This window comes from Arachis duranensis, chromosome 8 (assembly GCF_000817695.3).
Source record: "Arachis duranensis cultivar V14167 chromosome 8, aradu.V14167.gnm2.J7QH, whole genome shotgun sequence".
In the NCBI taxonomy this organism is placed as follows: Eukaryota; Viridiplantae; Streptophyta; class Magnoliopsida; order Fabales; family Fabaceae; genus Arachis; species Arachis duranensis.
The window spans coordinates 46,855,022-46,880,712 of NC_029779.3; the positions used below are offsets into that span (position 1 = coordinate 46,855,022).

The following is a 25,691-nucleotide window of genomic DNA, read 5'->3' on the forward strand; positions in this document are numbered from 1 at the left end:
TCCTCAATTGCCCTTCTTATCTTCCTCTTGTTCTCAAGAATTGCCTCAAATGGTGGAAGCCCACTCACTCTATCAACTTCATTTCCAAATTCTGATGGAATGAATCTCTGCCACACATATATATATAAATGTTATTATTAGGTACATTCTAATAATACATACTTAATTACAATATTTTTAAAATAATTAAAATTGAGTTAAATTATAAAATTTTATCTAATATATGTTTTGCTATGTGAACTCTTTGTAATACGATAAATTCTATGGTGTTTATAATTTGATATTTAACTTTTAGTTAGTTTATTTTTATGATAAATTTTAAATATTTAATAATTATTTATTTTTATATTTATAAAATTAAATATTAATTTTTAATAAATTAGAGAAACACTTTTAAACACTATAACAACTACTATCTTTAATGGATAACACTTAAAAGGCTAAAACCTAATGAACACCTATGCATATAGAGGAGATAATGACCAAAAATAGCAATGATTAAGAATATATGAGAGAAAAAGAAATTAAAAAAATAAACTCTAATAATGTGGGGTGGAGTCCACACCAAAAATAGTGGACATCATCATAAACAGTTTAAATATATATCATCATTTCTTGTTGAGTGTATTTAGAGAAGAGAGAGAGTCACCTTAATATTATTGGCTTGTTTGATAGCTCTAATTATCTTGAGCTGCTCTAAATGTTGTGGAACGGCCAAAGTGGAAATGACAATATCAACCTCTTTTAGAGCCGACACAAGCTTCTTATGATCATCAAGCTCACCCTATTATTATTATTAATTATTTCACCATTCAATTCATTATTACCATACAATAATAAAATGAGGTGACTTAATCAACAAACAATAGAGTAAATATTCTGCCTGATTTCTGTTCATACTTCTTAAAAAAATTGCTCGGTTCTCAACATAAAATGCGTGATAAAGTGCATGTAAATTATTTGTATTCCTTTTAAAACTAAAATAAGCGAATAATTATAAGTACAAGATATTACTACTAAAAAAATCACTTTTAATAATAATAATAAAAATAACTACTAATATATTTACTGATAAATAAATATTATTCGTCTTATCCTTGTTGCTAAAAGATTCTAGTGTCAATTATATAATTACTAATAATTTTTTTTAATAACTACAAAAGGTATATATATAATTGTCATTATTGTATATATAATAATAACAAATATATAATTATCGTAAAAATATAAGTTAAATAGACATATAATAATTATATATTATGTTATTGTTATTAAAAATTTATCACTAAAAATAATTTTTATTGTAGTGTATAATTATTAACATATGCATATAATTCAACTAAAAAAATAAACCAATATTGAAGACCATATAGAGTGTAAATAATCAATTAATATTTAGCGTATTTACGTAATAGCAAAAACACATTAAAATGTCAACGAATTATAATTTAAATAATAATATGGTATAGTCTCTTCTCCTTATTTAAAAGTCTTGAATTCGAATCTCACTCTTAATTTTAGAAAAAAAAAAAAAAACCACTAGGACCAGTGTCTTTGAAAGATCATGTATGCCAATTAAAAGAGTACGTAAGTAAATTTTGTGAAGGAAAATTTTCTCACTATCAATAATAGTGACACTTTATACCGTCGCTAATTGGTCGACGCTCAAAAAGGAAGTAATAACAAAGAAGAGGATGCTCTTAGAAAACCAAAAAATATTATATGTATCTAAGATTATATACATTAAATTATTAATTACTTGGAATATGGTGACACCCAAGGATTGAAGATCCTTGAGGACTTGAAGCTTGGAAGAATCGTTTGGTTTGGAAGGACGAACATAAACATAAGTTGGATGACCCATGGAAAGGCTTGCCTTCACTATGAATTTACCAAGATACCCATTTGCAGCAAAGATGAGGATCTTGTTCTTTTTCTTCTCATTATCATCATAATTAATAAGAACCATGGCTCCTCTTTAATTATACCTTCTTGATTTGATTTCACCAATAATAATACTATTGCTGCTTAAGGTATCTGAAAATCTCTCTGATTATAGATAGATGATTCTCATGGAAAGAACGAAGTCCTATTTATAGAAAATGAGGTATATGCATGGTGGTCAACAAATGGTGTGAAATATATTATATTATATGATTTTGGAGGAGACAATAACTTTTTTTTTTGTTTGCACTAAGGTATTTATCAGGTCGAAAGTTCAATGACTAATCTTTTGGATATTATAGAGATATAAAGTGGGTGACTCTCCCAAGCAAACAAATTCCATTATCATCCTTCAGTGAGTATCAAACAAGAAAAAAAACAGTTTAAGGTCACAGCCCCTCATCTATCAGTGCCAACTTGTGTTGGTGAGAAGACAATAACTAAATTGTCAAATTTTATTTTATTTTTTAGTTTACTTAATGAGCTTTTATATATAATAAGTATAATTATTATATTAGTTATTTTATATTATATTATTTAATTCATACACCATGATCTCGATATTGGTTAAAATAATAAAAAAAATACGTCAAGATTATATATCAATTTGAGTTTTAATGAAAATAAATGATTTTGTTTTACTTGAACTTTTATGATTTAAAAAGAGTTAATAGTCAAATATAAAAGGATTTCTAGGGTTTAATTGGTCCTTAATATACTAATATATATTACTTTGCAACATTTGTCCATTCACTCCATTGGATAGCTATTATTTGATCTTGAAAAAGATTCCGTAAATTTTAGTTGAAAAAGATGAAAGAATGACGCATTAAGATTAAATATTTTTCAAAAACATATAAAATATTTACTTCTTTCTTTATTTAGAAATATAACAGCAATAGATATTTTCTTTGTTGCCAAATGGGCATATATACACCACTCGTCATCAAAGTACTTCTCTATTATCATGCATGTGTTCCTCATGTTTGAGCATCAATTATTGAATTTGAATTTGAATAATAATAACACTAATAATAATAATAATAATAATAAAGGTGTTCCATAATGCAGATTTCACCCGGATGCGATAATTAGGAGTTGTTTTAATAGCAATGTTGATCATTATTATTTAAACCTGAAAACTATGATGGCAGATTTGAGAAAATAAATTGAATAGAAGTTTGAATTAACTAACAGGATGACATTATTCTATATTTTCAGTTAATTAAATTAAAAATTTTAAATAATCATCTAAATAAGAAAACTGACTAAAGTGTGACGTCACAAAACAATATCGTATATCATCGTATATATTCACACTAAGTTATTAGAACTAGGGATGGTAAAACGGGCCGAAATCATCGGGTCGATCCGCTGAATCCGTTAAAAAAGACGGGTTGGATTAGAATTTGGAGGTTGTCAAATTTAAAAAAATCGCTAAATCTGCAGGTTTTGCCGGGGCGGGGCGGGCCGAAGATTTTATTTTATTTTTATTAAATAAAAGAGTAATTACTATCATAAAATTAATAATTATAGAATTTTTAAACATTTTTTTTTCATTTTTTGTTTTCATTCTTCTTTTAGTTATTAACTTTATTTATTTTATTTTACAATTTCGTATATATGTTCAAATTATGTGAAAAAGTCAAAGCGGGCTAGCCAACCAACCCGCCAATCCGCCATAAAGAAAGGCGGGCTAACATTTTAAACCCATTTTAGTTGGTGGGGTGGGACAGTCCGCCTCATTTTTGGGACGAGACGGGTTGGAACGAGTCGACCCGCTTTGCCACCTCTTAGAACAAAGGATGAGATGGTCCAGCCAGCTATATCTGAAGTTATTGTTACGTTGCCAAAATTAATGAAGAAAGTGGAGTTATTGTTATGGTCACTACTAGAAATAGGATTTTTTCATATGGATTTTGAGAAGAAATTAAAATAAATTTCGAATAAATTAGAGACAATTTTTTAAAAAAAATAAAATTAGGATGAATTTTTTTGTCCTAAAAAGCTTTGTTGCTAATTTATATTTTTTTTGACGATTTTGTGACAGATTTTGAATAGGTAATCTGTTATATTTCTAACTATTATGATGTATTTTAGACGAATTTTAGACAGATTAGTCAACATAAAAAAATATATTTCAGACAAATTTCAAACGTAAAAAGATTTTATTTTAGATAAATTTCAAACAAAAAATATACTTCATTTCAGACAAATTTCTAATGAATTTAGTCAAATATAACAGATTTTGTTGAAAAAATTTTAGACAAATCAAATATTTTTTTTAATTAAATTTCAGACAAATTTAATTTAAAATAATTTATGTATTTAAAACAAATCTCATACAAAACAAAAAAATATTTTTGCACAGATTTTCTACAAATTTAATATAATATTTCAAATAATTTTCATACAAAATAATTTGCTATTTAATATATAAATATTTTAGAAAATAAATTGTATTCGATCTCCTTTCTATATTAGACTATCATAATCATTTTTCTCATATTACATCATTGAAATTATAAACACATAATAAAGTTATGAAAAAGTCAATTACCATAAAAGAGTTAAAAAAATATTTATTATTAAAATACTTGTCCATAAATGTAATCAAACTAAAATTAAAAAAAATAATTAAACTAAACAAAAAAGCCTTTAAAAAGATCAAATTTTATGAATAAAATCAAATGTACTCGTTAATTTATCTAAAAATTTCTTAATCTAAATCAGAAAAACATATATTTCAGATATCAATCACTCATATTATCATCCTCTTCATGGTATTAAAAATTAGTATTCAAAATTTAATATTAAATATAATAAAAATAAAAGAATAAAAAAATCTCATAAATATGATTAAATCTAATAAAAACATAAAAAGATAAACTAAAAAAATAATGTTCTTCGAAATAACAAAAAAACATGAGTATATATATGTTCTATCGAATTTTGTTTGGTTTTACTTTTATTTTATTCTATATTTTTGTGTGAATTAAAAAAAATATTACTAATATATGAATAATGTTAAAACATATTAAACTAATTTTGTAAAGGAAAAAATTTAGTTACTATAAAAGAGGTTTTGTTTTTTTGAAATAAAACAAGAAAATTATTATTTTCCAAATTATTAAACTAATTTTTTAAATACGATTTTTTTCAGAACAAGTTGCTACACCTCCGACCAACTCTATATTTTTTTTTATAAAGTTCGCCTAAATCCGGCGAACTCCCTTCAAATTATAAAAAAAATGGCTAACTCAAATTTTTAAGTTTTACAATGAATAATGACAACCATTATCATCGTCTCCAAAGTACATAGGAATACACAAGAGTATACAGAAATAAGTTATATTTTTATTGGAAAAATAATAATTTTTTTCATAAAAATTTCACCAACTTACAATGAATAAAGAGATGATTTTCGTTTTTTTCATGTGGTTCACACCGCCCATAAATAGTCTCGCACTCTCTTATAATATTCAACCTTGCTAACCTTTTTGTGTGTTCAGCCTTCTCAAAATCACAAACCAAGCCATCATTTTCACCTTTGAGGGAACAACTCCTCTCCATATATTATCAAAGAAGTGTTTAAATTTGAAAAAACCAAAAATTTTTCCCCTCTGTAACATTTATCATTGACTTGATAGTGAAGCTTCCATATGTTGTGAACATTCACATCGCTTTATCTTCTGTATCTACATTTAAGAAAATATTTTGTAAACAAGAATGTAATTTCCCACAATGTTTATGCTCTCACTCAAAAAAATTCCTCCTCTACCGAAGGCTCCAATTCCATAAGAGACCATTCCAAAAATTACAATTTGCAATCACATCATTCTTGTTACTCGATATGACGAAGAGTCTCAAAAATTTATCCGCAATAGTTTTCATAGGGACATTTTGCTTTATCCTATTAATTATGTCTTTTTATGGTCCAACAGAGTTTTTTGGGACCTTAAAGTTATGAAGAGATTATTTAGCTTCATATCATTGCAAGAAACCACGATCCGCTTCTGTAAGGGTTTATCTTCCGCCACATATCTCCACTACCATTTGAAAAGTAACGCTGCATTTTTTATAGCAATGTCCTCCACTCCTAAACCTCCACGTTCTTTTAATTTTTGAATCTGACTCCAACTGATTGTTGGTATCTTCTTCTTACCATCCTTCTCATTCCAAAAGAATGTTGATTGGAGTGTAATTATTTTTTTTTCACTGCTTTGGGCATCTTAAAGAGGCTCAAATAGTATATTGGGAGATTATTTAAGACCGCTTTAATCATTGTCAGCCTTCCAGCTCTAGATAGAAGCCTTGCCTTCCATTTGAATAATTTCTTTTCTATATTTTTCAGCACCAATTTTCAAGTTGCTAACTTCTTTGGATTAACACCCAGAGAGATGCCCAAGTAAATTACAGGTAATTTGTCCACGGAACACCTCATTTCGTCCGCAAAGAGTTTTACTTTCGATACCACCATATTTACCGGGATCAAAGTAGATTTATGATAGTTTATTTGCAAACCCAATATCATACCAAAGCAATCAAGAATTCTCCTATAGTTCTCTAAAGTATCACGATCAGGATGACAAAACAACACTATATCATCAACGAATTGGAGATGGAACAAGATAAATTTTTCTTTCCCAATTTCCAAGTCATTAATGAACTCTTTTTCCCTTGTCAAGCACAACATTCTATTCAACGTTTCAGCTACTAAAACGAAAAGGAAGGGTAAGATAGGGTCATCTTAGTGCATTCTTCTCCTCATTTGGAATGGCTCAATTGAGCTTTCATTGACAAGTATTGACATTGTTGCTGTTTTGAATACTTTTTGTATCCATCTCCTCCAAATGGCACCAAATCCTATGCGTTCAAGAACATGATCAATAAAGCTCAATCTAACAATGTTATACGCTTTTCTAAAATCTAACTTCACAATGATCTCCTTTGTTTTCTTCCTTTTCAGCCATGCACCTGTTTCGCACGCAATAAGAACTCCATCAAAGATTTGTCTATTTTTGTATAAAAGCTGTTTGAACTTCACCCACTAAACTTTCTAACACCGCCTTCATCCTTTTTATCAGAATTTTTGAAATGGTTTTATATATGCCTCCAATCATACTAATAGATCGAAACTCTTTTATCTCGCTCGGACGTCCACTTTTACTGCTAAGTGATCCAAATTATGTTTAGCGATCTTGGTAAGAAGCTTGATCTAAAGAAACCCATCACTGATTCACTAAACTCTCCTCTAATAATTTTCCAAGTTTTCTTAATAAAGTACATATTGAAACCATTAGGACCAGGTGACTTTGTAGAGTCACAACTCCAGACCGCTTCTTTGATTTCTTCCATTGTGGGTTATTTTTCAATCCCATCCGTCTGCTTACTAGATATTCTACTCATCAACCCCTCCTTGATATTTATCTCTGGCATAACCTCTTGGTGGTATAAGTTTATAAAGAACCTTCAAGCTTCTTGTTTGATTCTTCTATGATCCCTTATCCTTCGATCACCCCATCTTAGCTCCGCAACATGTTTTCTTCAATTTCTAATTATTGCCATAATGTGAAAATATCTTGAATTTTTATCCACCTCTTTAATATATTTCTCCCTTGACATTTGCTTCCAATATTCCCCTTTTCTCTTATACCATAACTCTAGTTGACCCGTCAATGCCTTCCTTCTACTCAGATTGATCTGTACCTCTTCCCGTCTCTCTAACTTGATCTCCACTTTGACTATTTTTTTTTCAAATTTGTTTATCCTTGCATTGATGTTCTCAAAAACCTCCTTATTTCATCTTGAGATGTGCTTCTTCAACAATTTCATCTTGTCCTGAGTTGGAATATTACTATTGCTAATTAATAAATTTTTAGATTTTATTATATCCTGGAAAAGTATTATTAGCAACCCTACATCAATTAAGTGTGGGGACAAATATCTCTCTAAAGAAAGTGAACTAATCATGCCTTGAAATCATCTTCATATATACAACAATTTTAGAGAGATATTTGAAGATGGCTCGAGATCAAAACACCACGTTCAAAGTCATGAATCATGAGTTTGTCAAATTGGATCACTTTGATGGAACAAATTTCAACCGTTGAAAAGAAAAGATAATGTTTCTTCTTTCAGTTCTCAATCTTATATATGTGATTGACTCAAAGACTACACTAATTGTCGATGCCACTGAAAATGCCACACCGGAAGAGAAGAAAAAGATTACTCAATTAAAGAAGAAATGGGATGAAAATACTTTTGTATGTCGAAGTCATATTCTCAACACTTTATCCGACCGACTCTATGATCTCTACATGTCAATTCAATCATCATTGAAGATTTGGAAGTCTTTGGAAAAAAAGTACAACATTGAACGATAAAGAATAGATAAGTTTATTATGATGAAATATTTCAAATTTATTATGAAGGATACCATGCCTATTATATTAAGGATCAAATTCATGAATTAAAAATTCTTGTAAGTAGACTTTGTGATCTACAAGTGGTGATCCCTGAATCATTACAAGTTAGAATAATTATTTTAATTTTTTTTTTATCTTGGAATGGTTCTAGGAAGAAACTTTTACATCTTGGTAAGGACTTCACAATTGAGAAATTACTAAGGCATATACGTATAGAGGAAGAAACTCGAAAATATGATGTTGTGTATCTCTCTCAAAGTTCTAAAGTGAATCATATTGGTGAAGACAAACCAATAAAAAAAAGTTATCAAAAGATTCAAAGCAAGACAAGAAGAGACAAAGAGAGTGTTATCATTGTCACAAGAAAGGACATTACATTAAAGAATGTAGACATCTAAAAAAAGAAGCATCAAAAATCAACTTACTGTAAGAGAAAGATCTAATTGCTATGGTTGTAGAAAAAGTACAAAATCTGCATATTGGCACGGTTACAGAACCCAATATGGCAACAAAAGAAAAAATCGTACATTAGTAAATATGGTTAATTCAATGTTACTAAATATAAAATTACTTTACAATTTGTGAGATGAAGCATTATTGACATTATGTCATATCCATAATAGAATACCATCAAGACATAGAAATATTTTTCCTTAAGAAATTTAGAAAAGAAGAAAACCTAATTTAAATTATTTGAAAGTGTGTGGGTGTTTAGCCTTTTATCGAGTTTCTGATAAAAAAAAGAACCAAATTGGGGCCAAGAGCCATAAAAGTCATTTTTTATAGGATATGTTCAAAATTCTAAAGCATATAGAATATTAGACTTAGTGTATAATGTAGTTGTTGAATCAAGAAATGTAGAATTTATTGAAAATAAATTTATCAATGATTCAACTTCTAGTTTAGAATATCCCCAAATGAAATTAATGTTTCACAAGAAATAAATAATCAAAATAATAAACGTCTAAGTGACAGAATTAATTGAACCAAGGAAGAGTTTCAGAATGAGAAAAAAAATGACTTGGGTCCAGATTTTATTTCTTCTCAAACTATCACCTTTTTGGTAGAAGAAACTAGGAATTATGTGACAAATAAAATTTCTATTGTGATGAATATAGAGGGTGATTCTCAAATATTCAAAGAGGCTATGACTTCAAGAGATTTTGCTTTTTGGAAAGAAGCAACAAACGATGAAATGGACTCAATATTATCAAACAATACTTGGGTCTTGGTTGATTTACCTCCAAGATCAAAGCCTATAGGATGTAAGTGGATATTTAGAAGAAAGTATAACACTGATGGTTCATTACAAATCTTTAAAGTAAGGTTAGTGGCCAAAGGGTTTAGCCAACAAGAAGGTCTAGAATATTTTGATATCTATGCATCTGTGGCATGAATGACTTCTATTAAGACTCTTGTAACATTAGCATCCATTCAAAAGCTTCATATACATTAAATGGATGTTAAAATAACTTTTCTAAATAGAGATCTTAATAAAAAAATTTATATGGAGCAATCGGAAGGCTATGTGCTATCCGAAAATGAAAAGAAAATTTATAAATTAGTTAAATCTTTGTATGGCCTAAAACAAGCGCCTAAACAATGGTATGAAAAGTTTGATTTAGTGTATTATCAAATGGCTTCTTACTTAATAGTACGGATAAATATATTTACTCAAAATTTACTAAAGATTATGGAATAATCATTTGTCTATATATTGATGATATGTTGATCATCGGAACAAATTTAGAAGGAATTTGTGTAGCGAAGGAGTATCTAACTTCAAAATTCAAGATGAGGGATTTAAATAAAGTTGACACAATATTAGGCATAAAGGTGCATAAAAATGAAGTTGGTTTTACTTTAAATCAATCTCATTATATCAAAAAAGGTATTGAAAAAATTTAATCATCTCAGAGTTAAAGAATCCAATACACCTTATGATTTTAATTTTAAATTAGAAGAAAACATGAGAAGACCTATAGCAGAATTAGAATATGCTAGTGTTATAGGAAGTCTATTGTACTAGGCCTGATATAGCATTTACTATCTGTAAATTATCAAAGTTTACAGGAAAAACCTAGCAATCAACATTGGAAAGTTATAACAAGAGTTCTTGGTTATCTCAAAAAAACCATAAATTTGGAATTACATTATAGTGACTATTCCACAGTTTTAAAAGGTTATTCTGATGCAAGTTGGATTACAAATTTTAGTGATAACAAATCTATTTTAGGATAGATTTTTAGCCTAGATGGTGGAGCTATAAGTTATGCCTCAAAGAAACAAACATGTATTACACATTCTATTATGGAGGCTGAGTTGTAGCTTTATCAGCCGCAGATAAAGAAGCAAAATGGTTAAGAAATTTGTTATATGATATAAAGTTGTGGCCATAGTTGACGATAGCCGTTTTAATCTTCTGTGATAGTGAATCAATCATGTCTCGAGCATATAATAAGATTTATAATAGAAAGTCTAGACATATAAGTTTGAGACATGAGTTTGTGAGGTAAAAAAAAATATAATAGATGATGGTATAATTACCATCACTTATGTAAGATCTCAAAAAAATCTAACAGACCCTTTGACTAAAGATTTGTTATGAGATAAAATCAAAGAGACTACTGCTAAAATGGGATTAAAATTTATTATTATTAAATGATGGAAACCCAACGTTATTCTAGTAGACCACTAGTTTCAAGGTTTAATGAGTAATAACAAGTTATTTAACAATTGGAGCACCAAGGTATAGGATTTAGTGTTATTTACAATAAATTAGTATGGTGAATTAAAACTCTTAATGGAATGATGATATTATTTATCAAAAGATTTCACCTATATTTATAGGAGTGGTGCCGTTCTAATCGAGAATTTTAGAAGTTTTATTCTTGTAAATATTCATGAAACTAGGATGAGTACAAGGCTATATAAATGTTTACAATTATAGATTCTTGAACTTAAAGGGTATAAGTAATGTGTGTGATTTTTGACACTAGCATATGGAGTATAAGTTTGATCGATTAGACATCTATTACTTCTTTAGAACATTAAAATTATCACTAAAGAGTATTAATTTTAGTGACACATTATTTTTGTATATACTTGTATGATATTTAAAATTTTGTAAATAGTGGGAGATTAAAAGATATTTATGAATTTGATTAATTAATATTTATTAATATTATTAATATTATTATTAATATTAATAAACGATTATCAACCGTTCTGTGAGAATACAAGAAGGCTAAGAGCAAATTTAGGGAGTAAAATAAGATTTTCAGGGAGTTTTTATAGGAAAAAACTTGTAGGAAGTTTTCATAGGAGGTTTTATTTTTGTTCATTGAAATTATAGCATAGATGATACTATATATATTTATGTAGCATTGTAATTAAAACATCATCAAAAAATAAGAAAAGAAAATTAATTCACTTCATATTATATAGAGTAATCACATCATATTTTTTCATATTGGCTTTGTTATAATTAGTGCATTATTGACATTGTGGATAGTGTTTAATTTCATATTACTTTGTATCTATTAGAAGTTCAAATTCTACTATAGACTCAACAATTGGTATCAAGAGCCAATATTATATTATTCATTATTTGAGTAGTAAAATTCAAGTTTGAATTCAATGGCTTCTACTAGTGAAAATTTTAAAGTAGGCAAATATAAAATCGAGAAGTTTAATGGAAAAAATAATTTTTTCTATTGGAGGATGCAGATGAAAAATTTTCTTATATCACAGAAATTGCGCAAGACACTGGTGGAAAAAGAAAAAAAGCCAAAGGATATGAAGGATGAGGATTGGGAAGAATTAGATCTTAAAGCGCGGGCTGCGATAATCTTATGTCTTGAGAGGAATGTTGCTTTCTTGGTGAATGAAGAAGCAACTGCAGCAGGCGTCTGGTTAAAGTTAAAGAGTAATTTCATGACAAATACTCTAACTAACAGGATCTACTTAAAATCCAAATTGTATACATGCAAGATGGAGGAAGGCACCTCAATCCAAGAATATATCAATAAGTTTGATAGGATTATATCAAACTTAAAGGATATAGATGTGAAGATTGATGATGAGGATCAGGCACTCATATTATTACTTTCATTACCGAAGTTCTATGAAAATCTGTTGCATACTTTGATGCTGGTGGGTGACACTCTGACTATGGATGAGACGAGAGCACCACTTTTAGCGGATGATCTACGTAAAGTTGCTACGAGTATAATGTCGTCTTCAAATGGAAGAGAATATAATGATCAAACACAAAGATTGTTTGCAGCTAGAGGGAGGAGTAATGAAAGAGGAAAAGGTAAGTATGGAAAGTCTAGGCTAAAATCTAGACGTCACGCAGAGAGAACACGCTTTAAATGTGGTGAGCTTGGACATTTTAAAGCAAATTGTCCCAATAAGAAGATAAATTCCAAGAAATAGAATAATGACAACTCAAAAGAAAAATAAGAAGCAAGTTACGTCTCAAATGATGATGAAGATTGTTACTGTGTAATAGATGATTCTTATGAGATATCCGGTAAGTGGATGCTTGATTTTAGAGCTTTTTACCGTATGTATCCAAATATAAAGTGGTTTAATACCTATCAAAGCACTAATGGCAGCACAATTTTGATGAGCAACAATCATCCTTGGAAAACTATAGAGGTAGATACTATAAGAATCAAGATGCATGATAGAATTGTAAGAACTTTAAAAGATGTGAAATATATTTCTGATTTGCAAAAAAATCTTATCTCTATAGGTTTGTTGGAGAAAAATAATTGCAAAATTATTGCTAAAAATAGGATTTTAAAAGTTGTTTGTGGTCGTTGGTAATGATGAAAAGGGTTCGTTATGGTAATCTTTATCCTGATGTTGATTTTTATCTCAATAATAAATTTAAAAATATATTTAAAATAAATTTAAGGTATTCAATTATTCATACATCTCATCTACTAAAATACTCGACAATACTTGTTTTCAATACAATACATAGATCGAATACATAAACACCTACAGGTTTCTAAATAATAATAAAAAGGAATAATGTTATACACCTATGTTTAATACCTAAATTTGACACCACACAAAGTTCTCAAGTATTCTTTCTTTCTTTCTTTCTTCTTGTGATTGTGATTCTAACTTCTTTTAATTGAAATTTCTACCTTATTATTTCTTTTTAAGAAAAGAAAAGGTGAAATAAAAGGAGGATATATAAAAATAGGTGTTTAGATTACGTTTGTTTACATATATATGATATTGAGATAGAGACACATAAATATAAAATCGTATTTGACAGAAGAGATATGGACAGAGATAATGTGTCCAAAGATAATGAATTAGTATATTTTATGTCCATCCTGACAGAAAGAATATAGAGACGCTAACAAGGAAAACAAATTATTTTTTATTTTATTTTTATTATTCTTGTTAATTTTTCATAATTATATTTTTTATTATTATATTTTTCGTCTCAAATTTTTTGAATGAAAAAAAATGAGAATAAATTAGATTTTTATTATTTGTTCTAGTTTATCACCAAACAAAATACAAGAATATAAATTTTATATCTCTATCATTTATGTCTTATTTTTAGTGTCTTGTTTTGTCCGGTTCTCATAAACAGTCGCAACCTTAGTGTGTGTGTATATATATATATATAGCAATGCGAGCATTCACTAACCTTCTCTGTCTAACCCCATGATGTTAGCAAGACAAGTTGGTAGAAATTTGGTGGTGGGGTCGAAAGTCGAAACAAAATGCAACATATTGGCCACTAATCTATTTGATATTTTGATGCTACACACAGCTTATCTGATATGCAAATTGTGATCTAACATAACTAAAATAAAAATAAAAATAAAGATCTAAAACTCACATAAGTTTCCAGAGCTTAGCATTTAGATTAACTTAAATTTATAAATCTCAATTCGTAAAGTAATAAGAATTTATTCATAATGTCGCCAATTTAGATCTAGAAAACAAAACTTGTAAATTGTAACCATTGAAAATGTTTACTAGTTATTTAAGAGTTGATAACATTGATTGTGATGCAACTCAAATTTAAATATAAGAGCATTATTAAACATTATATGAAGTTCATTATTGGATCTAAAGTCAGCAACATTATTTAAAAAGTCAAGTTTACATTGTAGATTATTTTCCTTCATTTTCGTTCTCCTTAAGCTCTCCGTTAGAAATTAATATAATTTATGTACTCAAGGATAATAATCACACCATAATATCGTTCTTCTAATTAAACTTACTAGCACTTCCCCAAGTATAAAATGATTCTTGCCAATTTCCATCTATATTTCTCTTCTAGTCACTCATTCGAAATTAAGAAGCTATGCTTTACTCACAATGAAATCAATTATAGGAATGAACAGAACCGAAACCCATGAAATTCAAATCAAGAACAAGAAGGATAAATGATGCTAATTAGTAATTACCACATTGGCATGATGAAAGAGATGTTTCGCAATAAATAAAGAAAAGACATGGACAAAATTGATGGATCATAAATGGGGATAACTGAGAACTTTGTATAATGCTAAGTATATACTTTTAACACAAACATTGATTGTGAACAAAGTTGATAAACAATCACATGAAAGCATTTTCTATACTCTTATTAAAACAGAGCACAAAAATTGTTTATCACCATTCCCAAACAGAGACCCTGATCAAAATCATTTGCATTCTTCTTCACATTGTGACAATGGAGGATTCAGCTTGAAGTCAATAGTGCTCAAGGAAATGATTGCGGAAGTTATGCTTCATAGAAAACATGGGACAAAAATTGGAAAAGTTTTTCAACGTCACAAGTTACCAGCCAAAAGGAGAAGAGGAGACCATACACTCATCGCCAAGAGCTGTCTTGATCTCGTCATTAAACAATGCTGGTGTGGCATGAATTTTGAGCATACAAAAAAAGGTTCAGAATCCTGCAACAACTGCTGGTTACAACACTTGAGGCCCAAAGGCAACTGTCCAGATTGCATGTAAGAACAATTGCGGTACGATTCATATGACAAGTATTTGGAGCACATGAGAAGAGGATTAACAACCTGCGGAAATAGTTACTTAAAATACATTAGAATCATAGATTACTTCCTAAGGAAACAAAGCTTCACCAAAAACATGACCAATATTTATATGGCAGGTAAATCAACTAAATACAAAGCAGGCATGTTGACAATGTTTATTTCTCACTAGTTAGTTCTAATGCAAACCACAAGATGGCATCATAAACGATACTGAAACACACTAGTATCTTAATTCGCTAGCACAAATGAATAACACAGAAGTTTTAGCTAAATCTATGAGTATAGAATCAAAAAGCAATGGAAGTGTTGGGAAGCTCTGAGGAGCAGGGCACAAAGGCATGGATAATCTCGAATTGGACTCATAAGTTGTGCCAGAAATATACAGAACTAAGCTTTAATAATGGCTTCACTGCCAAGGCTCCTAATCAATCTCACTTAGACAATAAACTTAAGTGAATGGCTGAAGAAAATTCAAAGTGATCATCCCTCTATCTCCTCAGTTTAGAAAAACAAAGACCATAGCAAATTGCGACACACCGTTCGTTTCACATGTTTCTTATTGTCTAAGCTACCTAATGCAATCTAAGTATCTAACTAGGCAACTAGCTAAGTATTGTTGTATACAAAGAGAGAAGAATTGCAAAGGATGAATCAAACTAGCAAAACCCTTACTCAAAAAGAAAAAATAAACACAATTACATAGCAAATAGCACAACAAAAATGACTAAACAGGACAAGAAAAAACAAGGAACAATGTAAACTTGACCTTCAACTTAGCAACCCCGTCGCTAACCTCCTTCATATCTCCTTTGGTGAAAATCAACGCTACACTTCCCTGATTCAATTCAATCCAATTCAATCTCACAAAGAATCCTCTTCAAAACCCTAACTTTTTAATCTTGAAATTGTTAATTCTTAATTCTTACCCTAAGAAGAGGAGTAAGGTTGAGGAAGGAATTGTTTCCAGCTTGAAGCGTGAAGGAGCGCCTCATCATGGAGTTCTTCCCCATAACGACAATGGAGTCGCCCTTTAAACTCCTCCGTATGCCATTGATTTGGTTGGAACCAACGTTATCGGAGGTAACCACCACCACCTGGCTGTACTCCTTCAAGAGCTTCCACATCTTCGCATCGAATGCTGCCTTCGACACTTTTCCCGCCATCGCCAACTACCGTCACCAGTGTCACTGTGAGTATGTGTGGCTCACGCAGAAGACTGGACTCTAAAACAGAAGAAACAGTGGCGGATTGTGTGGTCGTCGGAGACAGAGTAGAACGGCGAGGTGCCGGAAAATTGTGTAGTGCGGATGCGGTGGTTGGCTCAGAAAGAGTGGAAGGAATAGTGAATGAAGGACTGAAAAGTGATTAATTGGGCCCAGGCCCAAACTCTTTATGGGCCTAATCCGAAGTTCAGAAATGGAGCATTTGATTTATGGGCAACACAAATGTAATGTGAAAAAGTAAAATTTTAATGAAGAACGAAAATTGTTTCTTTTAATAAGGAAAAAAATCTAAAAAGAAAATCATATTTTTTATTCCTTTGATGAAGCAAGTAGTGATGGTAGTGGTGGTGCTCCACTTGATAATGGAGGGGATGGTGGTGTTGATAGTGGTGCATTTGATGGAGGAGCAGGTGGTTCTCCACTTGATGAAGGAAGTGCTGGTGTTGGTGGAGGAAGTTGTGGTATAGGTGGTGCTCCACTTGATGAAGGAAATAGTGGTGGTGGTGTTTCAAGTAATTCATTTAATGGAGAAGAATGTAGTGGTGGCGGTAGAGCCCTACTTGAAATGGGCGGTGGCGGTGGCGGTGGCGGTGGTGGACATGTAATCAAGGGAGATGGAGATTGTGTTGGTAGACATTCAGGTAAAGGAGGTGGTAGTGGATTACTATCTATATTAGTGAAGGATGGTAAAGGCAAGGATGATGGTGGTAAAGGTGGTGGTGGTGGTGGAATTTGAAATGATGTAGTGGGGGTCGACAAGGGAAGATATCGTGGATCTTCTTGTGTAGAAGGAATAAGGAGAGGGGAAGGTGGAGGAATTGTTGGAACTCCATATTTTGAAAAAGGTGGTGGTGGTGGAGGAGGAGGAAGTGGTGGTGTTAATGAGAGGAGTTGTAAGTAGTCTACTAGATAGAGGTGGAGGTGCGGGTGGGGGTGGAGGAGGTACTGGCAGAAGCATTGGATTTGAAGTAAGTTGTGGTTGACTCGAGAGGTGGGTCACTAACTGATGAATGTAGTTTATGAACAGAATGTGACATAGAAAGATCATGCTTTTCCTCCCCTTCATCAAAATTCTTGTGCATAATAATTGTCACCTCCTCATCTTGCAAATCCATATTGTCTGCAATTGAATTCGACTTAATCTCCACTTCATCGACAACAATGTCTTTAATCTCATGAGGATCCAAATCTGTCATCCTTTGAAACTTGTATTTGACATCATCAACAGCAATATCTTTAACTGTGTTAATACAAGATTCTACCTTTCCAACTTCCTGTTGGTGACTCCCATCATCTGAAGTAGAGTCTTGAGAAGTAAGAGGATCTGAACAATCTTCATTCGTAAAGATCTCTTCCACTTCATAGAACTCATCTGGTGAATCACTTTCAGTGTCACTTGTATCTCGGCTTACGTTGGATAGATTATGTACAAGATCATAAACGTCCAAGAAAAGCACCTGATGCAAATATGAGTGGTTTTAAACTCCTACTTCATCAGAAAATGACGATGACAATAAATAAAATTACCTCTGCTCTAAAGTCCTTGGGAAACTGCTCCTTTGAATCCCACGCAACATCAATATCGTCACGACTCAAGATCAATATGTTTGAGTGAACAAATGCAGTATGAAACATTATTCTAAACATAATTTCCTCGTGAACTAAATCTTCACTCAAATGTATGCATTCAAGAACAACATCCCCTTGAACACAACAATAGATATCAATTCCCACGAGCCTACATTCTGCCTGTGGTTAAAATTTCTTAGAAGACATGATATCGAATTAATTCTCATCAATTGAAGAATAACATAATTTTACATAACCTGCGGGTAGTGTCGAATGAGGGAACCTGGAGTTTGGAAAAGAATGTTAGAGCTACTATTGGCAGGTCTTGTAGGGTCTGGACCATAGACACGAACAATAGGCCTGCAACCTTCTCCACCACCAAACAATGGAAGGTCTCTGAGGATCAAACAGTACAAAAGCAAGGGTGTTTCTTGTGGAGGCCACTCATAATCCAAATGTCTTCTGGAAACATACTGGAGATATCTCAACTGAGAAGGTTGGGGATTAAAAGGAAATAAGAGTTCTTTACGTACTAGCTTGTAGACCATTTCAAGAGTATTCAACTCCCTTGTATAATGCGTCCTGTACAAGAGAAGACCTGCTAGCATGAACGCCAAGACAGGCCAACCCCCCCTTTCGCAATGCAATAACACGACGTTTTGCTGCCCCTCCACAGACAACCAGCTTTCACTTGATTGGAGGAAATGGTGCACCATCTCCAGAGGGAGTAATGGACAACCCTCATATTGCTGAGGGTACTCCATAACCGGCATGTCAAATTGTGCCAACATATCTGATATCTGGCTCCGCGTTTCCCATTCTCTGAAATTGCATACCATGATTGAAGCATCTGGAAAGTGATATTGTAGACCTGCTACTATTCCCCCTATATAATCTTTGTACGCTTCTTTTTCCACAACATTCGTCGAGAAGCAACAGTCAAATACTGAAAAAAATACATAACAAAAATAAGCAAGAGTTCTATTTCCATTATGATCAGAATCTTAAAAATCCAAAGACCTTAAGTGCATATCAGATTAACTAATTCAAGCTGGCAAACACCTTCTTTAGTTTACTAAAATTTAATGAAGCAGTTATCTTAGAGCATAAATAAATATAATTGTCTAGGAACAATAGTCTCACAAAGAAAAAATAAATTGAGTTCGATAGCTTGCTGATGTGTGGTGGTCTTAACTCTAAAGCATATCTTCCAGAATTACCACCACCATGGGGAAGAAACAAAGAAAAAAAAAAGAGAGAGAAGGTTCAGTGGTAACATATTATGGCAATAAAGTAGTTGGTAACCAGAAGAAACAAATATCCACATTCAATATTTTATTTCCATTGAAGTCTTTTACCTATATTCCACTCTAAAGAATGCCTTCCAAAATTACCACAAAAGAAAAAAAAAAAAAACCCTTCAATGAAGAAAGAGATGGAAGTATAAAACACCACATAAATAAATGTTAAAAAGCTGGCACATGATGGTTACAGACTTACAGGAACAATACACATTTCATATCAAGATGCAGTGCCTTAAGACTTTTATCAAAATCTACAACTACAAAGCCACTAGGCAAACTCTCATTCCAAACTCTACTATCATACTGCAAGAATCATTCAATGAATAATAATTGATGTATCATCATATGTTCTCTAAAGTAGTAGCTTTCATATATATATATAAACCCTTAATTAGTATCCGATTCCAGATTCTATCTATCACACTCTGAAGAACCCATATCCAGCTGACCCAAACAGAAGAGGGAATGAATGCAACAAAATCCAATGCATTCCATTCTTAGAAGCACATTATAACAATAGCTCTCAACTCAATGGAACATAAGACTCTGCATTGTAATAACTATAACTACCACATTACCATGTACGTATATAAATCTACATACATATGCATTGTTCCAAAATTAAACAAGAATAGGAAATGCATCCTAATAAGAAATTGGAAAAATGTAAGAAGGGGAATGCATGCGTACCAAAGACCCTCTCGGAGATCTCAAGGAGTCCATCCGGCGGCTGCCGGTAGAAGAACCTTTTGAACAGCGACATCCAAACCGATCAAAATTCCAATCCCTTAATCCAAGATCAATACTCTCGCATTCGAAATGAATCGATGATACAAATTAATCAACCCGTACAGAAAGAAAGTGATTATATTAATTATTGCCAACAAATTCTAGAGAAATATAAATATATGTATTTGTAAGTAAAAAATGGGGGTAATGGAAATGGTGAGAGATGATAAATAATAATTAGAATAATAGAGGAGGGAATTGAAGAAGGGTAGTGTTGTAGTGGAAAGGAGAATAATGATGATATGAGTGAGAAGAAGAAGAAGAAGAAGAAATAATTTTCTTATATAGTTATCGTATTACAACAAATAATTACGTTTCTACTTATATCACTTACACATAACACATCCATTCAAATAATCACTTTATTCATTGTGTCACTTTCAAATCACTTCCTTTCCTTACGGAAAACATGCATGTCCATCACTTTATCCATATACTCCTATATCATATATTCATATGTATATTCTAACCCTCGTCAACATTACTAGCTATCGTGGTGATTAATAATTTCTTCCTAATGTAGCTTCCCTTAATATAAATTCAATAGAAATAACACCTCATATTTCTAACCATACTTTTAGCTTTGTACTCTATACTATATAACTTTATTTCACAAAAAAGTTGCACATAGGAAATTAAAACTGCATATATATATAGGTGGGTTCTCTGGTAGCATGATTTTAGGTGGCTAAGTGTGGCTAATGTTTGACTGGCCAATGACATGTTAACATGTGACAAGTGGTGAATCTTATGTATGAGTGCACTAACTGTGTGTCAAAAGGATTTCTTAGTGTTGAGCGCCTAACTTTGTGAGGTTTACTGTAGGGACAGTGGAGTAATTTTGACTTAAAAAAAATGACTATGACATGGGCTGACTAAAGTGTGAGTGGACAAAAACACTAAAATTAAGGTGAAGAGGACAATGTAGAGGGCAAAAAAAAAAGAAAGGTTTTTCTTTTTTATTATTTTAGGATGAGATGGATAAATTTCTTTAATGCTGAAATTAAAAAAACGAAAATAGTTCTTTAAGATTTGAATTGAAAAACCTAAAAAATTCGTGTTAATACAAAATTTTCTTATATTAATTATAAGTAAAATTAGATTCAATTACAAAAAATACTTTAATTTTACAATTTTTATAAAATATATATTTTATTATCTTAATTTAAGAGTAATTAATTTTTTATTATCAACTTTTTTTTTTCAATATTGATTTATAAAAAAATCAACTTTCTTTTTTAAATCCTGCATATGCTGTTGTACAGATTGCACCCAAATAACAAGGAGATACACAGCCGCAGATCGGAGGAGGCTTCGATGTCGTCAACCACCCTCGCCACAGCACTTGGTTGCGGACCTGGAACGGAACAGTAGTGGCTGAATCTGCTACTCTATGTACTGAATGTGCTCAAACCACAATACAATCGTCATCCAAAACCCAAAATCCTCCCCTGAAACAACACGGGAGGCTTACTCATGAAACCAACGGTTAAGAACTCACCCTCAACAATGGTTCAAGTTGACTCCAACATGAACCCCAGGTCATGGTCGCCATCCACGGCAAACCTTTCAAACTCAAGTGTGGAGAGTTTTTTGGTTATTTAGGTTTTTTGGGTAACTTTTTAAAATTTCTAATTGGCCCTTCTTCTTAATCTGATTAACTCTTAGTGATGATGGTCCTAATTAATCATCCAACTTTTTACCTTGAATGATTATCTAAGTTATTGGGGTCAGCAAAGTCAAACAAACCTTTCAGTTTCTACTCACTATAAGCCACATGCCAACATTCTTTTGGTTTGGCCCACTTAGTCACCTTAGCCATAAAAAAAATAAGCCACCAGAGTCTGCACCATATATATATACACACACACACATATATATATATACACACAAAAGAATGTAAACAAATATTTCACAATGCATCTAATATAATAAAAATTCTCATATAATTATTTTTATATAAAATTGATACTTAAGAATCGATAAATAATAATTTAGTTAAATATAATAAATTATCTAATAATTTTTAACTATTAACTTTATAAAAAAATAATTTAGTTCACTAATCTAGTGTCAAAAATTCGAATCCCATCTTATACATATATCATCTTATTGATGGCCTATGATATTTATTATTGCCTATAAATCTTTCTTTCTTTCATGATGAAACTATAAAGAGTATCTATAATCTAATCATGGGTTTATCACCAAATTATATCCCTCTATAATTACAAATAAATAACAAAGAATATGATAGAAGTTGGTAAAGTCACAAAATTACAATTATATTGTGAAATGTTGGGGAAGAATACATAATCGAAGTTCAATAATAAATTAAAATAGACATATTCGACTTCTCAACCCTAAGGTCCTTAATGTATATTTTTTGAGTAAATGGACAAATTAGTCCTTGAAAGTTACTCACTTTTTAAATTGGTCTTCATTGAAAGATTTTTTTTAATCGAATTCGTCCTTTAAAGATTTTAAATTAGTCATGTTAGTCCTTACGTCATTTTATTTGTTGATAGTATCAAAATTTGCTAATGTAACATTTTAAGTGACACTCCAACATACACATAAGAGTCTTAATTGACTATTAACATGATTAGTTTATGAAATTATATCAAATTAACCGTAAATTAAGGGATTTCAATACCTCAAGTTCTCTCCTTAATTAGGTTTTGATTTGATCTAATTTTATAAACTAATCATGTTAATAGTCAATTATGACTCCTAGATGTATGTTGGGGTGTCACTTAATGTGTTACATTAATAATTTTTGACACTATCAACAAATAAAGTGACGGAAGGATTAACATGACTAATTTAAAATCTTTAAAAGACGAATTCGATTAAAAAAATCTTTCGATGACCAATTTAAAAAATGAATAATCTTTTAGAGACTAATTTGACTATTTACTCTATATTTTTTCATTTATATTATAGTATTTACTAATATTATCATTAAAAAAATATTGGCTAACAATAGGTATGAAAAACATAATATTGAAAAGGAAAAAAAAAAGGACCAAAAATACAAAAGCTGAAACACACATTATTATAAAAACATACGTCTATATACTTTGTAGTATGTAGTAATTAAATGGTACAGAGTTTAGGAAGTTATTACCTAATATATGTTTAGCAAACTAAAAAAAAAAAGTTGTGATTAACAATCGAATTCTTTCAATACTTGTATCAAATATTAATAAGAATGAAGAAAAAAGGAATAAGTAATATGATATTATATGAAAATAGGATATAAAGAAGGGCTGTGAAGTAAATGTAGATTTATATGAAAACTATAAAATAATAAAAAGAAATAAGTATAAAAAAATGATGAATTATGTTTTATTATTTAATTTATACATATTAAAAAAAATAACATTAACATTAAAATCATTTAGTATCGTATATAAAAGTAAAGAGCAAGATAATATGAAAAGTATAGAATAATTAAAAAAAATTGATTTAAGAATGAGAAAAAAAATGAAAAGAGAATATGCTAGGTTGTTGTAATGTTATATATAATAATCATAAGAAAGAGTGAGTATAAAAGAGGACGAATTATGTTTATACCTAATAATAAAGAGAAATTATATGAACATAATGAAGACATGTAGCATTCCATATAAAAGTAAAAAATAAGAGAATATGAAAATTATAGAATAACTTAAAAAAAATATCATGAGAGTGAGAAGAAAAATGAAAAAAATTCTAAACTATAATAATAAGACACATAAGAAGTAGAGATAAAATATTTAAAAGTAATTCAATTAGATAAGTAGTAGGTAAATTTTTTAATTTTATTTTTTATGACTCATGATAATACTATATATTTTTAATAATGTTACAACTAAATGATATTAAAAAAATATAAATAATCGAAAGAAAAAAGAAGTAATACTTGGATGATATAATTAATGAATACAATTAAACTAAAAATAGAAAAACTAAAAAGAAATTGTAAAAGACATGATATATAATTGAAATTAACATTCAATTTTCTAATTTTATTTTTCATGACTCACGATAATACCATATATTTTTAACATATTACAACTAAATGATATTAAAAAATATAAATTATTGAAATAAAAAAATAATATATAGATGAGATAACTAATGAATACAATTATACAAAAAATTTAAAAAATAAAAAATTGTAAAGCTATAGTATTTTAGGAATATATTACCTAATACATATGTTTATCAAAGTAAAAAAAAAAATTGTGGCCATTAACCGAAATCTTCAAATACTTGTGCAAAATATTAGTAAGAATAGAGGAAAAAGAATAAGTGACATGATATTATGTGAAAAGTGGAGATAAAAAAGATGTATGAAGTAAATGTTGATTTATATAAAAAACATAAGAAGGAATAAGTATGAAAGAAGATGACGAATTATGTTTTATTACTTAATTTATACTTATTAAAGAAAAATAACATTAATATTAAAACCATATAATATCTTATATAAAAGTAAAAAAAATGAAAAAGAATTCTAAGTTGTAACACTATATAATAATCTTAAGAAAGAGTGAGTATAAAAGAGGATGAATTATATTTATAGCTAATAAAGAGAAATAATATTAACATTGAAGACATATAGTACCTTATATAAAAGTAGAAAGTAGGAGAATATGAAATTATAGAGTAACTTAAAGAAAAATAAATGTCATGAGAGTGAGAAGGAAAATGAAAAAAAAAATCTTAAGCTATAATAATGAGGCACGTGAGAAGTAGAAATAAAATAGTTAAAAATAATTCAATTAGAAACAAAAGAATTAAAAGTAATTTAAGTCAAGTCTTCTTTTTCATAGTTGGTTGAGTCATTATCATTTTTTCTTTACTTTTTTCCTAATAAATACAATTACTTAGTTACTTACTATATATATTTAGCAAAAGTGGTAGGAAAGAAAAAAGAGATGAGATTATGTGAGGAGGGATAAAAAAAGTGTGTAAAGTGAATGTTTGATTTATATAGTAATATAAAAAAGAGTAAATATAAAATGTGAAAATGAATTAGAATTTAACTCAATTTATACCTATTAAAAAGAATTTATTATCATTGAAAGAATATAGTAACCTATATAAAATCAAAGAATAAAAGAATATAAAAAATAATATTTAAAAAATCCTATAAACATTGAAACCATAGAATAATTTATATAAAATTAAAGAATAAGAGAATATGAAAAATAATATTAAACAAATCCTATAATATTAAAAAGGTATTATAAAAAATAGTAATAGATGTTTTTATTCTTTGTAACGTTTGATCACTTTAATGGTTAAAAATAGTAGAATCTTAAAAAGGAATAGTATAATTCTAAAAAATTAAGAATGAATCTAAAACCACTTAAAATTGATGTAAAATCATGT

General features: G+C 29.8%; 4 protein-coding genes across 4 annotated transcripts in view; 1 reads left to right on the plus strand and 3 right to left on the minus strand.

Annotated features, from left to right (window-relative positions):
- The window catches only part of LOC107463183 (isoeugenol synthase 1), a gene marked incomplete in the record, with an annotated part of 2,950 nt that extends 910 nt beyond the window's left edge, over nucleotides 1-2,040 (minus strand). Inside the window, 3 exon segments of the mRNA XM_021129903.2 lie at nucleotides 1-107; nucleotides 650-784; nucleotides 1,760-2,040. Coding sequence (XP_020985562.1) covers nucleotides 1-107; nucleotides 650-784; nucleotides 1,760-1,969 — 452 coding nt within the window.
- Nucleotides 2,041-14,886: 12,846 nt separating this feature from the next.
- LOC107463342 (60S acidic ribosomal protein P0) lies at nucleotides 14,887-16,824 on the minus strand. Its single transcript, XM_016082128.3, has 3 exons — nucleotides 16,348-16,824; nucleotides 16,188-16,256; nucleotides 14,887-15,442 (listed from the first exon to the last, which is right to left on the minus strand). Exons 1-3 carry the CDS (start codon nucleotides 16,582-16,584, stop codon nucleotides 15,194-15,196), a joined length of 555 nt encoding a protein of 184 aa, XP_015937614.1. The 5' UTR covers nucleotides 16,585-16,824; the 3' UTR covers nucleotides 14,887-15,193.
- On the plus strand, nucleotides 16,617-17,380 carry LOC107463171 (putative glycine-rich cell wall structural protein 1). Its single transcript, XM_016081913.1, has 2 exons — nucleotides 16,617-16,782; nucleotides 16,971-17,380. The coding sequence occupies exons 1-2, from the start codon at nucleotides 16,617-16,619 to the stop codon at nucleotides 17,378-17,380; spliced, it is 576 nt and encodes a 191-aa protein (XP_015937399.1).
- Nucleotides 17,381-17,549: 169 nt separating this feature from the next.
- Nucleotides 17,550-20,280, minus strand: LOC107463172 (formin-like protein 20). Its single transcript, XM_016081914.3, has 4 exons — nucleotides 20,208-20,280; nucleotides 18,471-19,159; nucleotides 18,172-18,393; nucleotides 17,550-18,101 (listed from the first exon to the last, which is right to left on the minus strand). The coding sequence occupies exons 1-4, from the start codon at nucleotides 20,278-20,280 to the stop codon at nucleotides 17,550-17,552; spliced, it is 1,536 nt and encodes a 511-aa protein (XP_015937400.1).
- Between the last annotated feature and the right edge of the window lie 5,411 nt (nucleotides 20,281-25,691).

Bases quoted from the DNA above. Each gene is read 5' to 3' on its own strand.
- LOC107463342 (XM_016082128.3), bottom strand. From the start codon at position 16,584: ATGGCGGGAAAAGTGTCGAAGGCAGCATTCGATGCGAAGATGTGGAAG. The intron at 16,257-16,347 runs GTAAGAATTAAG...GAATTGAATCAG, and splicing joins ACCTTACTCCTCTTCTTAGG to GGAAGTGTAGCGTTGATTTT. The intron at 15,443-16,187 runs GTCAAGTTTACA...CTATTTCCGCAG, and splicing joins ACGGGGTTGCTAAGTTGAAG to GTTGTTAATCCTCTTCTCAT.
- LOC107463172 (XM_016081914.3), bottom strand. From the start codon at position 20,280: ATGTCGCTGTTCAAAAGGTTCTTCTACCGGCAGCCGCCGGATGGACTC. The intron at 18,394-18,470 runs GTTATGTAAAAT...TTTTAACCACAG, and splicing joins TCATTCGACACTACCCGCAG to GCAGAATGTAGGCTCGTGGG. The intron at 18,102-18,171 runs GTAATTTTATTT...TATTTGCATCAG, and splicing joins CCAAGGACTTTAGAGCAGAG to GTGCTTTTCTTGGACGTTTA.
- LOC107463171 (XM_016081913.1), top strand. From the start codon at position 16,617: ATGTGTGGCTCACGCAGAAGACTGGACTCTAAAACAGAAGAAACAGTG. The intron at 16,783-16,970 runs GTGATTAATTGG...CCTTTGATGAAG, and splicing joins AGTGAATGAAGGACTGAAAA to CAAGTAGTGATGGTAGTGGT.